Genomic DNA, 15,436 nt, shown 5'->3' on the forward strand with positions numbered 1-15,436 from the left:
GTTACTGCCACCTGCAGTTTCAGCAGGAGCGGCCGTAGAGGCAGAAGCAGCGGTTGCAAGTTTCTCTTCAAGCTCCTTGATCTTGCTTTCAAGAGTCGCAGTCTTCTCCTCGGCAGACTTGGCCTTTTCTTCAGATGACTTGGAGTTTTCTTCAAGCTGCTTGACACGATCCTCCCTTGCCTTTACTTCCGCTTCCCATTCCCTTTGCTTGGTATTCCACTCTTCTTCCTTCTTTTTAGCCTCCTCTTCCTGCTTCTTGGCCTCCTCTTCCTTCATTGTAGCTTCCTCTTTCCGCTTCTTAGCCTCTTCTCCCAACTTTTTCAGCTCTTCCTCCTTCTTCTTGTTCTCCTCCTCCAGTTTCCTCACCTCTTCTTCCGCCTTGCTAGCGCTATCGCCCTTACCAGTACCGGTATCGGCATCGGCACCGGCAGCAGCCCCCGCTTGGGCCTCAGCAGCCTCCTTGGCCTTTACAGCCTCTCCCAACTCTTCCTCCAACTCCTTCACCTTGTTCTCTAAATCTTTAAACTTGCCCTCCCTTCCCTTGGCACTCATCTTTGCCAAACTCAACTCGCTACTCGCCTTTTCATGCGCTTCTTTCACTTGCTTCAGTTCCTCCTTGACGGATTCCAACTCTGTTGCCGTCGATTGAGCGGCCGCTGCCGTCTTCTCGAGATCGGAATACGATTGCTTGAGTGTATTCAATTCACCCTCCAATTCTTCGGTACGTTTCACGCTTTCCCCAAGCTGGGTACTCAGGGATGCAACCTGGCTCGACAAGCTTTCAACTTCTTCTATCAACTGTCCCTTTTCACCCTTGGCTTCTTTTTGCAATGACTCAATTTTGTTAGTGAGGTTGGTGACTTCGTCGGTCTGCGTTTTGAGCTTGGAGCGGAGAGACATTATGATAGCGGCTGTTTCAGCGTCGTCGGCGGGGGGAACATTGCGAGGGGCATCAGGGTCAATGGCAATTGATCTCTGGATAGTGTCTGTATCTCTGTCAGCTTTCTTATGTTCTCTGCCTTGTGTTTTTCATCGGCACAGCAAGCAGACTTACAATAATGGTTCTTCCAGAAATCAACAAAAGCCCAATCAAACCAAACCTCCATGTCTTCCTCTTCCTCCTCTCCCATGGGAGCCTGGTTGCTCAACAGAGAAGTCAACTCGAATTCATCAGGTTGAACTGCTCTAAACCTCGGATCTTCCCTCAACCTCGCCATCCTCGAGACAAACTGATCCGGCCCGATACGGGAGTGTAAGATGGGGTGTAAAGTCGCGCGGGTGATTTCACCTGGTTCGCGATTGAATTCGTAGCAGACTCCGAGGAGGAAAGCGGAGAGACCTTGGACGAGGGGGTCGATAGATGTGTTTTGGGTTATTGGTTGAATCAACTTTTTATGCGAAAAGTCAGCAAAACCGAATGAGGGATGGAAGATGGATTTTTTGACATACAGCTTGGAGGTTATTACTCTCACTCAAAAACTCCTTGACACTCTTGGGACTGTCCCATAACCAGGTGCACAACAGCGCCAAGTACCCTACCATCACCCTCGTCCATTCTTCCTCTTCCCTTGTAGCTTCTGCTCCCCCACTCCTCGCTGCGCGATTCACACTCTCGGTCTGTTCCCTCGACGCAAGCATCAAGTTGCCCACAACAAGCTGCAAAAGGGGAATCTTATCTTCCTCTGTTTCTATAGCCGAATCGGGATCATGATCAAGATCCGTATCCCCAGAGGGGAAGGAGATCTCTCTTGCAAGTTTTTTGGCGTGCTCAGAGTTGCGGATGAGGTGCGAGAGGAGGAGGCAAGAGAACAAAGGGCGGTAAGGATCAAATGAGGGCGTGATGGACGAGTGGGGGAGCTCGAGGACGCCAGAAAGGATGAGAGAGCCCGCGTTGGAAATGGGGTCGACATTGAGGTTGTCAGCAATAGGAGTGACGAGGGCAGAGAGGATGGTGATTCGTCCTTCATCGTTGCTAGAGAGGTACGCCTCAAACATATTAACTCCCGCTGCGCGGGCCTTTAACCCCTTTCCACCCGTCGTAGGGTCACCGTCGATGATACTAGCTACAAGAGCCTCCACAGCCGACTTGGCTGGGACACGAACAAATCCGCCGCCAGGGTGCTCGTCGTCAGCCTGTACAGCGAGGAGAGGAGACACAAGCAATGAAGAGAGAAGATCTTGGTTTGTGGAAGATGCGGTGAGGATTGGGGTGAGAGTCGAGAGGCACTGGGATTTGATCGAGGGTGGAGCGTTGGATGCAAGTGAGAGTTCGAGAAGGCAACGGGTGACACCGCTTGAGACCATGGCGTTCTGGTTGCCGCCTCCGGGACCACCAACGAGCATTCGTATCAAACCCAAGACCAAGCCGGTGTTGTGGATTTTTTGATCAGACCAGTATTGCAAGGCGAATTCGTCGGGGGTGGGCTCATCGGCAGGAAGGGGCGCGGGGAAGTCGAGGATCCGGGGAATTTGGGGGATTAGAGTGAGCTCTCGAAAGTAGTTCTTTGCAAGAAGTTAGCTCCTAGTTTTCGTAACAATGGATCAAACATACCTGATTAGAAACATTGAATCTGAGCAAACACGCTACAGCAGCCAAGGCATCTTGTACAACGATTCCACCGTCCGCCCCGCCTTCTTGGTCGATAATTTGAAACAGCTTCTCAAACGCACCAGAAAACGCAACAATCTTCTGCAGATCCTGGTTGCCAGCCAACATCGGTGGTAATAGTAAGAGAGCTTCGTTCCGGAGCATCTCAGCCGCACCACCACCCATCATAGACGGTGTGGCTGAGGGAGATTTGGTATCCAAAACAGCCAGGATACCATCGATCCCTGGAGGAGGGGAGGACATGATGTAGGATTGGGCGACCGCTGGTCTCGCAGTGGTGAGTTGGATGAGGAATTGGACGGCAAAGTAGCGGGGATAGAAAGAAGGCGAGGCGGATATGAGATTTACCAGAGAGTGCAAAGGTTTAGGCACCTACAGGACGTTAGCAGGAGCTGGGAATAACCAGAGCCACTTACCTCGAGGAAGGCATCTGTAAAGAAGAGTCCGAGGTCATCTTTGGTGGGCTGCCCGGGGTTAGCTTGAGTGCGCTGGGACAGAGAGGATGGCTTGCCTTCTCGACGGTCTCACACAGCTGCATCAGAGTTTCGAGAGTCGCTCTTGCGATCTCGCTATCAAAGGGCGCGTCATGTTCCAGCACGGCAATGAGCGAAGGCAAAGCGCGTCTTCCCACATCCTATTCAAGGTGTCAGCCGGCGCATTACGCTGTTTGGCAAGAGAGACATACCTCTTTCCAGTCCCTGCTGAGACCCTTGAGGCCAAGCACGGCAGTCCTGCGGTCCTCTACGGCTGCGCTTGTCTGTATCTTGTCTACGAGTTTGCCGATTGTGTCAGTGGCTGTCTGGGGTGCGCCGAGGTCACCTCTGAGCTGGTTGTAGGCGCTGGACAGCCTTGATCCGAACAAGGAAGTGAGCTGCTGGGTGGACATGGTGGGGGTTGTTCCGATCCGTGTTGGTTACACCTCGGACGCTTCTGCTGGCGGTCCACTTGTCCATCGCAGGCTCAACTCCCCAGCACGCCAAACACGCTAGCCGGGAATGAACGATTCACATTACGTAACTGGTTATCTTCTATTACGTAGGCCTCCACCGGGCTTGATGCGTCCACCGCTGGTGCCTTGCGCTGTGCCTGCCGTTTCAGAGCTTCTCGTCTGCCTTTTGTATTGTTTTTGCGCCCGTCGCTTCTCCCTTGGACCTCTTAGTTTGAAACACTCCCTCGCCCTCCATCACTGTCCCACATCCGCCAGAACGGCTCGCGGTTCACGGTTAATACCTGTGCATTCTTCCTCGCACCCCACACGTTGCGCTCGCTTTTTGTCTACGACAATGATGATCAATGATCGTCCCTTACCCGCCACCCCTTTGCTTCCACACAATAAGCTCTTCGCTCGCCGGAGACTACAGCTACTGCCTCTCCTTATTGTTTATCCACCCTAACCATCGGGTAAGGAAGCGTACCTGGGGTCTTGCGGGCCAGCCGATCAGCGAATGAGCACTCGGTAATCAACCGTTTATCTGCAATCAACTCCGTCACCCTGTCTTTTGTTCGCCGGCTAAGGGTGATAAGGGTAAATGGTAGACCTGTCTCCGCAAGGAGAAAGTTGCAACTACAATACACACACACCTCCCAGCATAGAAAACGGACATAGGGCAACAATCTTCCACCCAAGCGTCGTAAGATGATGAATATAAGACTGCAGAGCTTATCCTTCTCCATTTCTTCGTCTTCACAGTCCTCTTTCCCCTTTCCGCCCTCACCTTTAGTTCGTACCCTCTATTCCTTATTCTCATAAACCAAGTGATCTCCACAGCCGGTTCGTACCTTAGCTACTTTCGATATCTTCACTCATTTCTGAGAGATCCCTCGCGCTGACCTTGGCAATAATTAGCTGCTACTACAAAACCCCCAATTGTTAACCTTAAATTGTCATCCCAAAATGTTCGATACGACCCATACCCGTGACATCCGTGTTTCCCCGAAGAATGGCCCCTCATATACTCGCCCATCTCCTTCATCGCATTCGTTATCCAACCTATCGACTGCAGAATTGCATGAACAACTGGATATTGATCTCGACGACATCGACGTTTGGAGTGAAGAGTCTGAAGATATCGAAGTCTATAAGGGTACTAAACCGCTGAGGGTGAAGAAGAAGAAGATCAACTTTACTACCGGTAGAGTCGTCGCCAGTAAGGTCTTTCTATTCCATCCAAACCTCTTATCGCTAACCTATAACTTATAACCTTTGTTCAGACCGCAGACACAGGCGCTCAACCATTTCCGGGCCCCGCTCTCCTCACTCCCCTCGTTCATTCACGTTTGCATCTCCCAGGTCACCCAAGCTACCTGCTCCGAAGCGCAACCCCTCAGCCGCTACACCCTCCTCTGCGCACGCACATATTTCCCAACTCTTCTTCGCTCTCCCCGCCATATCTCCTTCACCTACTATGCCAGGCCCATACCCTTTTGCTTCTGCTTTGGGCACCAAACGCTCTTCCGGATCATCTCTCCATCTTGGCCTTGGTAGGTTTACGAGCTACGACCCTATCTGTCCTGGTCCCTCACCACCTGTTTCCCCTGCACCGTCACCTACCACGCGCTACACCTTTTCAAACGTTCACGAGCACAACGCCAATTATTCATCATCGGCATGCACATACGAGCGTAAAGCCCTCCCTACCATCCCTGGCTCCCCACTCACACCTTCTCGTGCACCTCGCAAAGCCGCCGAACTCCTGGGTGCTATTCCACCAACAACCATCTCAAAAGCTGGTATGAGGAAACATACCGCTTCTGCGCTCAAGCCCGGGAAACATTTCCGGCCCTTGCCAAACGCAGCAATAACAGAGATCGAGCGATTCTTTGGCGATGTACCCAGAAAACCATCCAAAACGCCTCCCGGTCTCAAATCCAAATCGAACAAATCGAAATCCAAACCCTCCTCTCATCCTTTCGCCATGAAACCTTCTTCTCACTCTAGTTCGTCAAGATCGGGAGAAGATGTTCACCGAAAATCAGATCGGGAGACCATCGGACAGGGCGAGACTGTCAAACACCGCGCGCCGGACGGATCAATGTGGTTGGACGTAGAAGAAGAACAAGAGTTTGCATGGTTAATGGGTGATGCCCTCGCTGCTGTCCCTCCCGCGCCTTTACCCTCTGTTGCAGCTGTAGAGGCAAAGGTCAAGGCAAAGGGGGAGGCGGAGGCAAAGGCGGTCGAAGGGATTGTAAGGTTTATAGAGAGGAAAGAAGAGAGGCAAAGGATGAAGCAGTTGGATGAGATGGATGTTCTTTGTGGAAGCGATGGGGAGAGTGAGAAGTGGGGTATGGAAGCGTTTACCTCTATCCTTTCTATCCCCAAACCCAAATCTTCCTCTACCAAATCTAAACCCAAATCCAAATTCTCTAGAAAGAATCCCCCGAAAACGGACATAACTGCCTCCTTTCTCGAGATGGAAACCCCCAAACGCCGTGACTTTTCATCCGACATCTCTTCGCGCGATATCACAAACCTTCATCCATGGAATCGACATGTTAGATCACATTCAAACCCTACACCAGATAGTCCCAAATACGAGATCTCCGACCCTATCCCTCTCTTTGAGGATATCCCATTGGATTTCACTGTTCCGAGGGATATATCGGCCATTATGCGAGCAGACTCGGGAGCGGGTAGCTCAAAGTTGAGAAACGGAAGAGGACTATCATCCTCCCCTCCTCGCGTGAAAAACCGTCCTCCGCCCATCACCCTCCCTCAATCAGCAATCAATGCTCGGCTTCCAGTTCTCACTGCTACCTCCCCCAGTGATCTCGCTTTCCACCGCCCTCCATCTTCAACAGTACAGGTTCAGGCAGAGCCAATTGCAGCGCCCGCGCATACTGCATCTGGAACAATGCCAACTACACCGTTTGTCAGACCTCGTGCCGCCCCCGCGGCTCCTGCACTGCGACATCGACCGAGAGCCACCGGTTCCTCCCCTCCCCCGCCCGTACCGCTCAATTCCCTTATCCCCATGTCTCCTGTACCTCCCATTCCTCCTCTTCCTACCGTCTCAGCCACTGACATTTCCAAGCCTTCTAACAATGGAAAATTGGGACCTTCTTCTACTACCGTTAGCATTAGCATTACAGGATCGGGAAAGCCAAACGACATGAGGGAGATAAGGAAGGGGGAGAAGGAGGACAAGGTCTCGATTAGCTTTTTCGAGCCTGTTACGCCTGTCAAACCGACACCGCCTGCGGGTGTGAAAGGTAAAGGGTGGCTGAAGAGGGTTGTGAAGCCTTTAATGTCGTGAAAGAGTGTTAGTGTACTTCAATGAACTAAAGCCGATAGGTAGGGGCAATCACATATGACGAGGATAAATAGGCTTTGCACATTCGCAAGAAGGATATTGGGGACGAGCGTTTGTATTATACATGTCTCTAAGAATCATAGATGATGTTTTTTCGTAATGTTCAAACAAAAGTCGAAGCATGCGTCATTATATCAAGTATTAGATACCTAGAGTCCGATTATACATTATTATAATGCACAGGTCTATACGTATGCTGGTGACAGTACAACAACTCTATAACGGAAACAAAGCCATTCCCTTTCACTGTATGGACAGGCTATCGAGACGTTACGAAGTTCTTGCTTACCCTCCAGCAGTTGAAGGCTCCTTTGATCTCTTCTTGTTCTTCTTCTTTTTTACCACCTTGACTTCTGTGGCGGCAGCTGGCGCCGATGACTGTTCTCTTCCATTCTCATGCGCGGACCCATTACTGCCTTGGAACTCTCCCCCATTCTTCACATTGTCATCCCCCAGGCCCTTTTCTAGCACGTCACCCAAATTCCTCTCCCTCTCTCTAACATTCTCTGCTCCACTATCATCCTCATTCCCGTCTCCCTCAAGATTGATAACCCTTCTCCTGCCTTTCTTCCTGCCTTTACCAGACTTTCCACTGGCCGGATGTGAAACAGTCGACGTTTCTCGCAATTGCGAGGGTCCATGTGGGAATGAAGGCGATGGTAATACATGGGGCGAGCGAGTGCGAGGGGACGAAGATTGGGAAGGAGGGAGAGTAGGGGAGGATGAGCGGGCAGTGGTATGGGTGTGAGTGGCTGATCGCCGATGGGCGGCGGGAGGTCGTCCAGGCGAAACGTCTTCGTGTGTCTGTGTACCATAATGTGGCTTGGCCCATCCTCTTTCATACCCTCTACCTCCAAGTCCATTCGCCCCTATACCGCGACTGATCAACCCCGCTTCAATCTTCCGCTCTTCACTCCATGTCCATGCAATGCCATCCAGAATTATATCCTTCCCTTCTTCCCTGAAAGTCCGTCCAAGCTCAACTCGCCAGCTCTCAGCAGGTTCTGGAGGATACGCAGTCGGTGCGTCGAAGGGATTGGAGGCGCACCAAATTTCGTGGATTTCGGGAAGGAGTGCGAGACGGCCAATTTCGCCGACATCGTAGATTACGTTTGATCTTAAATCAACCCTCGATAGAGCCATAGCTCGATCAAGCCCAACGATACAGTCGATTCGGTTATGTGACAGATTGATAGAGCTGATCTGACCTACTGACGCCGGAGCATTGCGAAGAGAAGTGATAAGGTTATGTGAGAGATTCAGCGATTTGAGGTTGGTAAGGGAAGACAAGGTCGAAGGGATAGCGTCGAGGAGATTATAAGACAAATCGAGATGGGTCAAGGACTCGAGTGGGAGGGTTGGGAAGGTGAGCAACGAGGCTGATAAAAGAGACAGATGATGTAAATTGGGGAAACGTGGCTGGGGTTCTGTGCTGTTATTTGAAGGGATAGTAAGAAGCTCATAGATCCATTCGTCACCATCGGAAACGTCTCGTACGGTGAGACTGCGCATCCCAGGATTGGATGGTATGAGCAAGGCTCTGGGGTCGTAATGTTCCAACTCCAAGCTACAGTTTGTCAGCAATTGCCCTCATGACACTAGAGGTGAGGCATACATTTGGAGATTTCTCAAAACATCCAAGGGAACTCGAACATCAATACCGCCTAATTGTGTGTATCCGCCAGCCTCAACTAGTTCTGCTATGGGTGGCTCAGATATGTTGGGTGGGTGAATGAGCAAGGCCGGAATGAGGGTGAACATGGAGTAGAGCGACAGCAACAGCTCGTCTGTACATTTGTTAGCAATGCGCATAGATGCAAAGTACTAGCTTGCCTTCGTTCACAGCCTGTTTACTTCCCCACCATCCTCTATTTTGTCCACCACCAACCAGAGTCCCACTAACACTCCTGATACTCCCGACCCAGCTCCTAACACTTCTCACATCTCCTTCTTTGCCTCTGCCTTCGCCCTCCGTACCTCTTGCTGCTATCACAACCCCTTCCTCTATCGGAATATCTGTCCTTCCAACATGGGGCAGCGACTGAGGAAGGGCTTGCCACCGTAATAAAAGGTACAGTAGCCGATCAGGAGGTAATCGCAACAGTAATGGCTTGGGTGGCGGTGTCCTCTTCGTACTTGGCATCCCAAAGCCCAAACCCATTGAGCCTTTAGTATTTCTAACAGGAGCCGAATTAGGGTCGAGACCGAGAGTCAAAACGGTATAGCCTTGCTGCCATATTGATGGAGTGAGGTTTCTTGACGTGTTCCGAGGTGCCGAGGGTGCGAGCCGGGGAGCGTTCGACTTGAGAAACTTGTGGAGTTTGGACAAGTAATCTGCGCCCGAGATCGGGTCTGGCTGGGGTGTGTCTGAGTTGGCGAAGAAGAGAGACATTTTTGTGGCAGTTGTTGACGAAGATGCAAATGAAAGAGACGACGACAACAACAAAGGTGTTCGGCACAGCTACCGGTAATTGCGCCAGATTCGTGTGCATGCAGCGGCCATACTGACCATCAGCGTTCGCTCGTTTCAATTAGAAGACCCATTCTGGACTTCGGAAAGTGTTCGGAAAAGAAGCATATAGGGGTCCCAAAGTGTATACGCTACTCCATGCATAGTCATAACTTGTAAAGAAATCGTGCAAAAGCACCGAAGGGTGCCCAAAAAAATGGCTCGCGGATGAAAAACAAAAAGAAATGATCGATGACGGGATCGAACCGCCGACCTTGGAGTAATAACTTAATGATTATTAGCTCCACTATCTAAACCAACTGATATAATCGACCGATCATTTGTTGGAAGTGAAAAATATTGCACCCTTACAAAACGATATTGATCTGATCCCTGTTCCTGGAAGTTCCTTGATGTAATTGCCGAAGCGCAGCTGGTGAAACATGAAACACGGCACCGGTTTGATAGTGATTTGCTATTGTTTTCGGCATCTCTTTCATTGTCTTTCTTACATGATCCTCCCTGGCTGTCGGCTGTCATTCTTTGACTCTGCGGGTCAGCTTGTCAATGGCATGCAACTACTGTGCTGCTATGCCGGCCCACGGACAGCACGGTATAAGGCATGCAACCAACCTGGCCACTGATCCTCTCCATCTGCACATTCGCCTTGTTGACACTTTGACCTATACCCATAGCCTAGAGGGATATTTACCATGTTAGCATCAACATATATCAGCTCATTACTCTTTGCGCTTTCAGCTACAGGTGAGTGAGACACCAAAGACCGGGACAAGGCTGACAAGCTATCAGCTGTTCGGGCAAAAAGCCGTGTGTGTTCCGCTTCTGACTGTGTCGACGGCTCTTCCACATCACCCTGTGAGTCAATCAGTCTCAACTGCCGAACTTCAAGATTAAACGCCTACCAGTACTCGCCTTTGACTCATCTTCCTTAACATACCTTCTTCCCGGCACCTACTCCTCAACATCCTACTCACCAACATCACCTCTCAATGCCTCAATCTCCACCTCTTCATCATCGCTTACCATCTCTACGCCCGATAGTCCCGTTGGTTTTACTTCGTATTCCTATTCAGGATCAGGAAACGTATGGACAGGTAATGACTGGGGCATGAGCAACTGGAAGAGTATCTATTTACCAGATGGGTGGTATGCTGTGTTGGGACAAGGCAAGGTCCTTTGGGGAGCTATACCGGAAAAGAGTTTGTTGCCTATGAGTATATCTTCAATGGGTATTAGTTATGCGGGCAGCTGTAAGCATAACGCACAATTCTCTTCACTATTCGCTGTTGACGTTACGTGTAGCCGCTTGCAGTCTCGCTTGTTCATCTCGTGGAACATGCACTACTACCAATGCTTCGGCAACATGCAGATGTGACGAAGGTTGGGCAGGCTCGACCTGTGACTCTTGTGCCACAGGATACTACGGCACCTCATGTACTGGTACGACTTCAGAGACTCCATGAGGATTGGACTAATAATCGATTAGCTGGCCCTTCCAACTGTACCATCTGGGATGATGGCTACACTGGCACCGGTAAATGTATTGGCACTGCCACCTCTGCTTCAGATGGTGTGTTTCACAGCCTGTTACTACTTAGCTTGGGCTGACTCGGTCTTGAAGTCTGTGGATGCGACCATGGAACATGTACTTCTTCCACAGAGTGTGCTTGTGCAGCTGGATGGACGACCAACTCTACCGCATCTCCATCCCTGTGCAACACTTGCGCTCAAGGGTTCTTTCAAGATGTTTCCGGTAACTGTCTTGGTTAGCATCTCTCAGTGCAACCTGAATGCACACTCTGACACTTTACAGCTTGCCCTTTAGGATGCAAGACATGCGAATTGCAAGCAGACACAAAATCTACCGCCACCTGCACATCATGCTCTTTAACGCTTACATTATCGACAGCCAATCCTGACACTTGTGTGTCATCAACTGGAACCTGTTCCTCCGGATTGTATTACGATTCTAGTACATCTTCCTGTGAGAGGTAAATCATACCCGTATGGTATGAGAATCATATTAAAAGCTGAGATTGTTATAGCTGCTCTCCAGCCTGCTCTACTTGTACAGGCCCTGGCACATCCGACTGTCTTTCTTGTGCCTCTCCTCGTGTAAATCTTCAGGGTTCTTGTGTGGGCTACGACTCGACAACGGGAAAATGCGATTCTTCTTTGTCAGGTCTGGACGGTGTATTCGTAGTCAACAATCAGAAATCTGAATGTGATTGTAAATTTACTTCTCAGACCTGCCTTGCCAAACAAAGCTGACCATATCATCAGCCTGTCCTGTAGGGTGTTTGAATTGCTATATCCCGAGTTTTTCAAGCGCTGCGAGCTTTGATTCCCTCATTTGCCAAGCGTGTCAGGAAGGATATTTGCTCGAAAATGGGCAGTGTGTAAAGCAGTGCAGTGGTGGGTGGTTCTTATCAGAAGGATCTGCCACGACCAACGGGACATGTCAGCGTAAGTTGTTGCGAGCATCAGCCCCGCCTTAAACAAGGTAATAAGTGATATTTTAGAGTGCGACTCCTCATGCTCTACCTGTATAAGCACTTCAACCACTTGTCTATCTTGCAGTTCCTCTTCTATGTCCGCCCATTCTGGATCTTGCATCCCCTCCACATCATGTCCCAGTTCCACCGTGTCTATCAACGGCACTTGCGTTACCTGCCCACTGGATTGCGCGACATGCTCAACTGCATCCACCTGTTCTACCTGCCCTTCCGACCGACCTATCCTGAAAAACGGTCGCTGTATAGCGTATTGCGCAACGGATACCTATTACGACACTAGTACTGGTACTTGTCAGGCTTGTGACTGGACATGTAAGAACTGTGTAGGAGAGGGCAGCGCGATGTGCAGTTCATGCTCGGATGGACACATGCTCAAAGACGGGGTATGTGTGGATGCGCTTTGTGGAGATGGAGGTTTCGCCAACGGGTTCGGCATGTGCTTCTCCTCCTTTGTGCATAAATCTCAGAAGAGATACTTGGGTTTACTTGCTCTGGTCGGTGTGGCGATCATAGCTGGGATTGCTTCCTGGTGGTATGTCAGGCGGGAGAGAAGGAAGACCCGGCAGGCCACAAAAGAATTTGGTAAAAGGTTGGACGAACGGAATGTCAATGATCGCTTGTCGGCACTTCGGTTAGAGAAAGTATTCGGTTTCAACCGAGTTACTTTCGGTCGAGGAGGCGATCGCTCTGTGCGGACGACACAAGAGGACGGTGGCAAGAAGAACAAGCTTCGCGAACTTTTACTACCTAGCAAACGAAGATCGGGAGATGAGGAAATGGAAATGAAGAAGAGCAATTTTGCGCCTGACAAGGAGAGGGATCGCTACGATAGCTGGAGAACATCTAATTTTGGCAAGGATAACTGGGTCGCTCCCCCGCCTTACGTACCCTCTCAAGGTGTACCAACTCCTGTTGACGTCAAGCACACGTTTAACAAACGAGACTCTCTCGATTCCATCCCTACTCCTTCCCATCAGACTTTTGTTCCCTCTTCCTCTACATCTTCCTTCACGATAACCAGACCTGCAACACCTCCTCGCAAACTGCAAAATCCTTACCTCGGTTCTACAATCATCCACTCCATGTCCACCCCTTCGCCTCCACCGCACTCACGCTCCCTTATGCCTCCTCCGAGACCGGGTATGGGCCGTCGAGAGTCGGGAAATAGCTTTTCAAGTGGGTCGTTGTGGACACCGATGACAGGCATGACGAGTATAACGAAGATTACAGCAGACAAAGAGAGGGATGTGAGGAGATATAGCGGAAGGCAAGATAGGCAGATGGATGTTGAGAGACGACCGACGGATTATGACCTGCTTTGAAAGTACGTGAGAGGGAGAGAGAGAAGTTTATATAGATTCACAAAGTTCGTTTGTGTATGAATAAACCGTTGTAGATAGTATATATGATTATAGTAATGGACGACTTCGTCATAAAACGATACAAATGATTCATACACCCAAGAAGAAGACCAACAAGCTCGCAATGTCTATATTTATGTTTGCTACCGACTATCATTATTCGCCATATTCTGGTGCTCTCGTCTCCATCTTCGTCTCCGCCGCCTCTGTCCAAATCATCATATCCTCTACTGGTAATCCATCCAGAGCCTTTAGTGTCTGGTAATGTACAGTGAGCTGTATTCTTGATTACATCCCAGATCAAATGACTCACTTTATCAAGCTCCAAAACACCATCGCCGACATTCTCTTCCAATTGCTTTAGCTGAGCTTGTTTGGCTAATATAGAGGCATAACGTTCTTGGCAATCTTTATGCAACTATTCACCGTTGTCAGCGATCAGCATTTGCAGATTCTCGACTATAATTCATGAACTTGCCCCGAGATACTCGTCCCTCAACCTCTCATATGTCTCATCCAATACCGGTAAGTTTGTTGCCGCTACAAGGGCATGTGGTGCCAAATTTGGACTAAAAGTCTATCAGTATTTTTAACAAGACAAGCCCGTTGCAAAGACTTACCGCCATGCATCGGGTCTTGTGTACACGTTCCCGTTCCCGCCATGAAGTTTTGCATGCTCTCTTGCTTCTTGAGCAATTTCATCAATGATCTGGAGCGCAGGACCTGCTTTGTAATGTTTTAAGAGCTCTTGGGCATTGCTCTGTTTTGGTTGAGTCAGTTTGGTAACGTGCCAGTGAAAGAATGGGGTAGATTTACCATTATTTTGGTACGCATAGTGTGGCTGGTGGACATCCAGGCATTCTCCATTGCCTTGGGCATCTGTGCGGCCAAGTGAGGGAAACAGTCTTTCAGGTTGTCCGCACTGGATGGGTCGTCAGCGGACGACGGCCTCGAATGGAGACAAGGTACTTACGTCCATCGTTGTGTACCAGCTTTTACAGCTCTTTCCAACGCGTCGTACGTCACCTGATACCTCTTTCCATACTGTGACACCGCTTGTGATGCATCATCGACCTGTATAGGTGCCGGAGGTGCCGGCAATTGGTTTGTTTGTCGGCGTGTACGAGAGCGAGGCGTTTTTGCGGCAGGCGTGACTGGTGCGGGGGGGAGTGATGGAGATTTTGGTGCTGGAGCAAGGGCGGGGCTTTCGGAGGGCGGAGGGGTAGATGAATTGGGAGGTTTAATGGGCTCTGACGGCTGGGCTGATTCGGGTTGAGGCTCGAGTTCAGGCTCAGGTTCAACCTCTTCCATCTCCACATCGCCAGTCTGCTCAGGCACTTGTTGAGAAGCTGTGGACGGTCCTGCTTCTGGTTCGGGAGCAGGTGCGATTTCCAGTTCATCCACTTCCATAGACACCTCTGGTTCAATCACGATTGCAGGCGCAGGTCTGATTGGCCGGTCGTCTACAATCAGACTCTTGTGTGTAGCTGGCTCATCCTCTTGCTCCTGTCCCACCTCTTCCGCCGGCACTTCTTCAGCAGAATCTTGGTGTGCTTCCGGTCCTGCTTCTGGCTGTTTAGGTGGTGGTCGGGACTGAGGTGTCGGTGATGGGGCGAGCTGATATTGAGAGTGTGGTTGTGAACCTGCCGGGGGAGAGCGCATGACTGCCGGGTTGCGTGGCTGAAACGGAGATGCGCCACTCTGCAAGACCTCGTCTGCTGTAACCATGGGGTTGGGAGAGAGACGCTGTACTCTCTGTGGAGGTGTTCGTTGGAGAGCCATTGTTTGATTATGACCAAAATAAAGAAACAGCGATGTGCAATATACAGCCAAGTGGTTTTCGTCTGCGTTATTGTTGTTGTTGAGACTTGTTTGTTGACGGGTATCGTGCGTTACGTAACGTGGCTTCGTTTATGGGATCAAGGGAACGTCATTCCGTATCCCCGACCATTCACTGCACTTCAGTTCTCATTTTCGAATTCATATCTCAATTTGAATTTGTATCTATAACATCTGAGAAACATATAAGGAGTCTAATCAGTACAGGCTACATAAAACGGCTAACACAGTAACATCTAGGTATGTGCAATGTCTGCAATGCCATTTTCGCCAACTCCTTGGTAATGACAATCTGGACTGACATTATGGTCTGCAGCTCGACCGACAAGGGT

General features: G+C 50.1%; 5 protein-coding genes and 1 non-coding gene across 6 annotated transcripts in view; 2 read left to right on the forward strand and 4 right to left on the reverse strand.

Annotated features, from left to right (window-relative positions):
- CNBH0700 (hypothetical protein) overlaps positions 1 to 3,494 on the reverse strand; it is a gene marked incomplete at both ends in the record, with an annotated part of 3,719 nt that extends 225 nt beyond the window's left edge. The window contains 7 exons of the mRNA XM_768931.1: positions 1 to 986; positions 1,055 to 1,388; positions 1,450 to 2,502; positions 2,552 to 2,980; positions 3,025 to 3,072; positions 3,120 to 3,242; positions 3,294 to 3,494. The exon at positions 1 to 986 is cut by the window's left edge and continues 225 nt beyond it. Coding sequence (XP_774024.1) covers positions 1 to 986; positions 1,055 to 1,388; positions 1,450 to 2,502; positions 2,552 to 2,980; positions 3,025 to 3,072; positions 3,120 to 3,242; positions 3,294 to 3,494 — 3,174 coding nt within the window. The remainder of the gene's footprint in view (positions 987 to 1,054; positions 1,389 to 1,449; positions 2,503 to 2,551; positions 2,981 to 3,024; positions 3,073 to 3,119; positions 3,243 to 3,293) is intronic.
- A 1,008-nt stretch (positions 3,495 to 4,502) lies between these two features.
- On the forward strand, positions 4,503 to 6,861 carry CNBH0710 (hypothetical protein; the record flags this gene model as incomplete). Its single annotated transcript, XM_768932.1, has 2 exons — positions 4,503 to 4,755; positions 4,820 to 6,861. 2 exons carry the CDS (start codon positions 4,503 to 4,505, stop codon positions 6,859 to 6,861), a joined length of 2,295 nt encoding a protein of 764 aa, XP_774025.1.
- Positions 6,862 to 7,203: 342 nt separating this feature from the next.
- On the reverse strand, positions 7,204 to 9,310 carry CNBH0720 (hypothetical protein; the record flags this gene model as incomplete). The annotated part of the gene is made up of 3 exons (XM_768933.1): positions 7,204 to 8,485; positions 8,534 to 8,705; positions 8,752 to 9,310. The coding sequence occupies 3 exons, from the start codon at positions 9,308 to 9,310 to the stop codon at positions 7,204 to 7,206; spliced, it is 2,013 nt and encodes a 670-aa protein (XP_774026.1).
- Positions 9,311 to 9,613: 303 nt separating this feature from the next.
- On the reverse strand, positions 9,614 to 9,702 carry CNBHt090. Its single transcript is given in 2 exon segments — positions 9,614 to 9,650; positions 9,663 to 9,702. It is a non-coding gene; the product is annotated as a tRNA-Ile (tRNA).
- Positions 9,703 to 10,080: 378 nt separating this feature from the next.
- On the forward strand, positions 10,081 to 13,226 carry CNBH0730 (hypothetical protein; the record flags this gene model as incomplete). The annotated part of the gene is made up of 12 exons (XM_768934.1): positions 10,081 to 10,132; positions 10,178 to 10,243; positions 10,294 to 10,638; positions 10,691 to 10,828; positions 10,875 to 10,958; positions 11,010 to 11,153; positions 11,202 to 11,379; positions 11,434 to 11,618; positions 11,672 to 11,684; positions 11,750 to 11,854; positions 11,911 to 12,144; positions 12,185 to 13,226. 12 exons carry the CDS (start codon positions 10,081 to 10,083, stop codon positions 13,224 to 13,226), a joined length of 2,586 nt encoding a protein of 861 aa, XP_774027.1.
- Positions 13,227 to 13,421: 195 nt separating this feature from the next.
- CNBH0740 (hypothetical protein) lies at positions 13,422 to 15,047 on the reverse strand (the record flags this gene model as incomplete). The annotated part of the gene is made up of 6 exons (XM_768935.1): positions 13,422 to 13,523; positions 13,579 to 13,683; positions 13,744 to 13,834; positions 13,886 to 14,025; positions 14,082 to 14,187; positions 14,239 to 15,047. The coding sequence occupies 6 exons, from the start codon at positions 15,045 to 15,047 to the stop codon at positions 13,422 to 13,424; spliced, it is 1,353 nt and encodes a 450-aa protein (XP_774028.1).
- Positions 15,048 to 15,436: the final 389 nt, after the last annotated feature.

Source organism: Cryptococcus neoformans, chromosome 8 (genome assembly GCF_000149385.1).
Source record: "Cryptococcus neoformans var. neoformans B-3501A chromosome 8, whole genome shotgun sequence".
Classification (NCBI taxonomy): domain Eukaryota; kingdom Fungi; phylum Basidiomycota; class Tremellomycetes; order Tremellales; family Cryptococcaceae; genus Cryptococcus; species Cryptococcus deneoformans.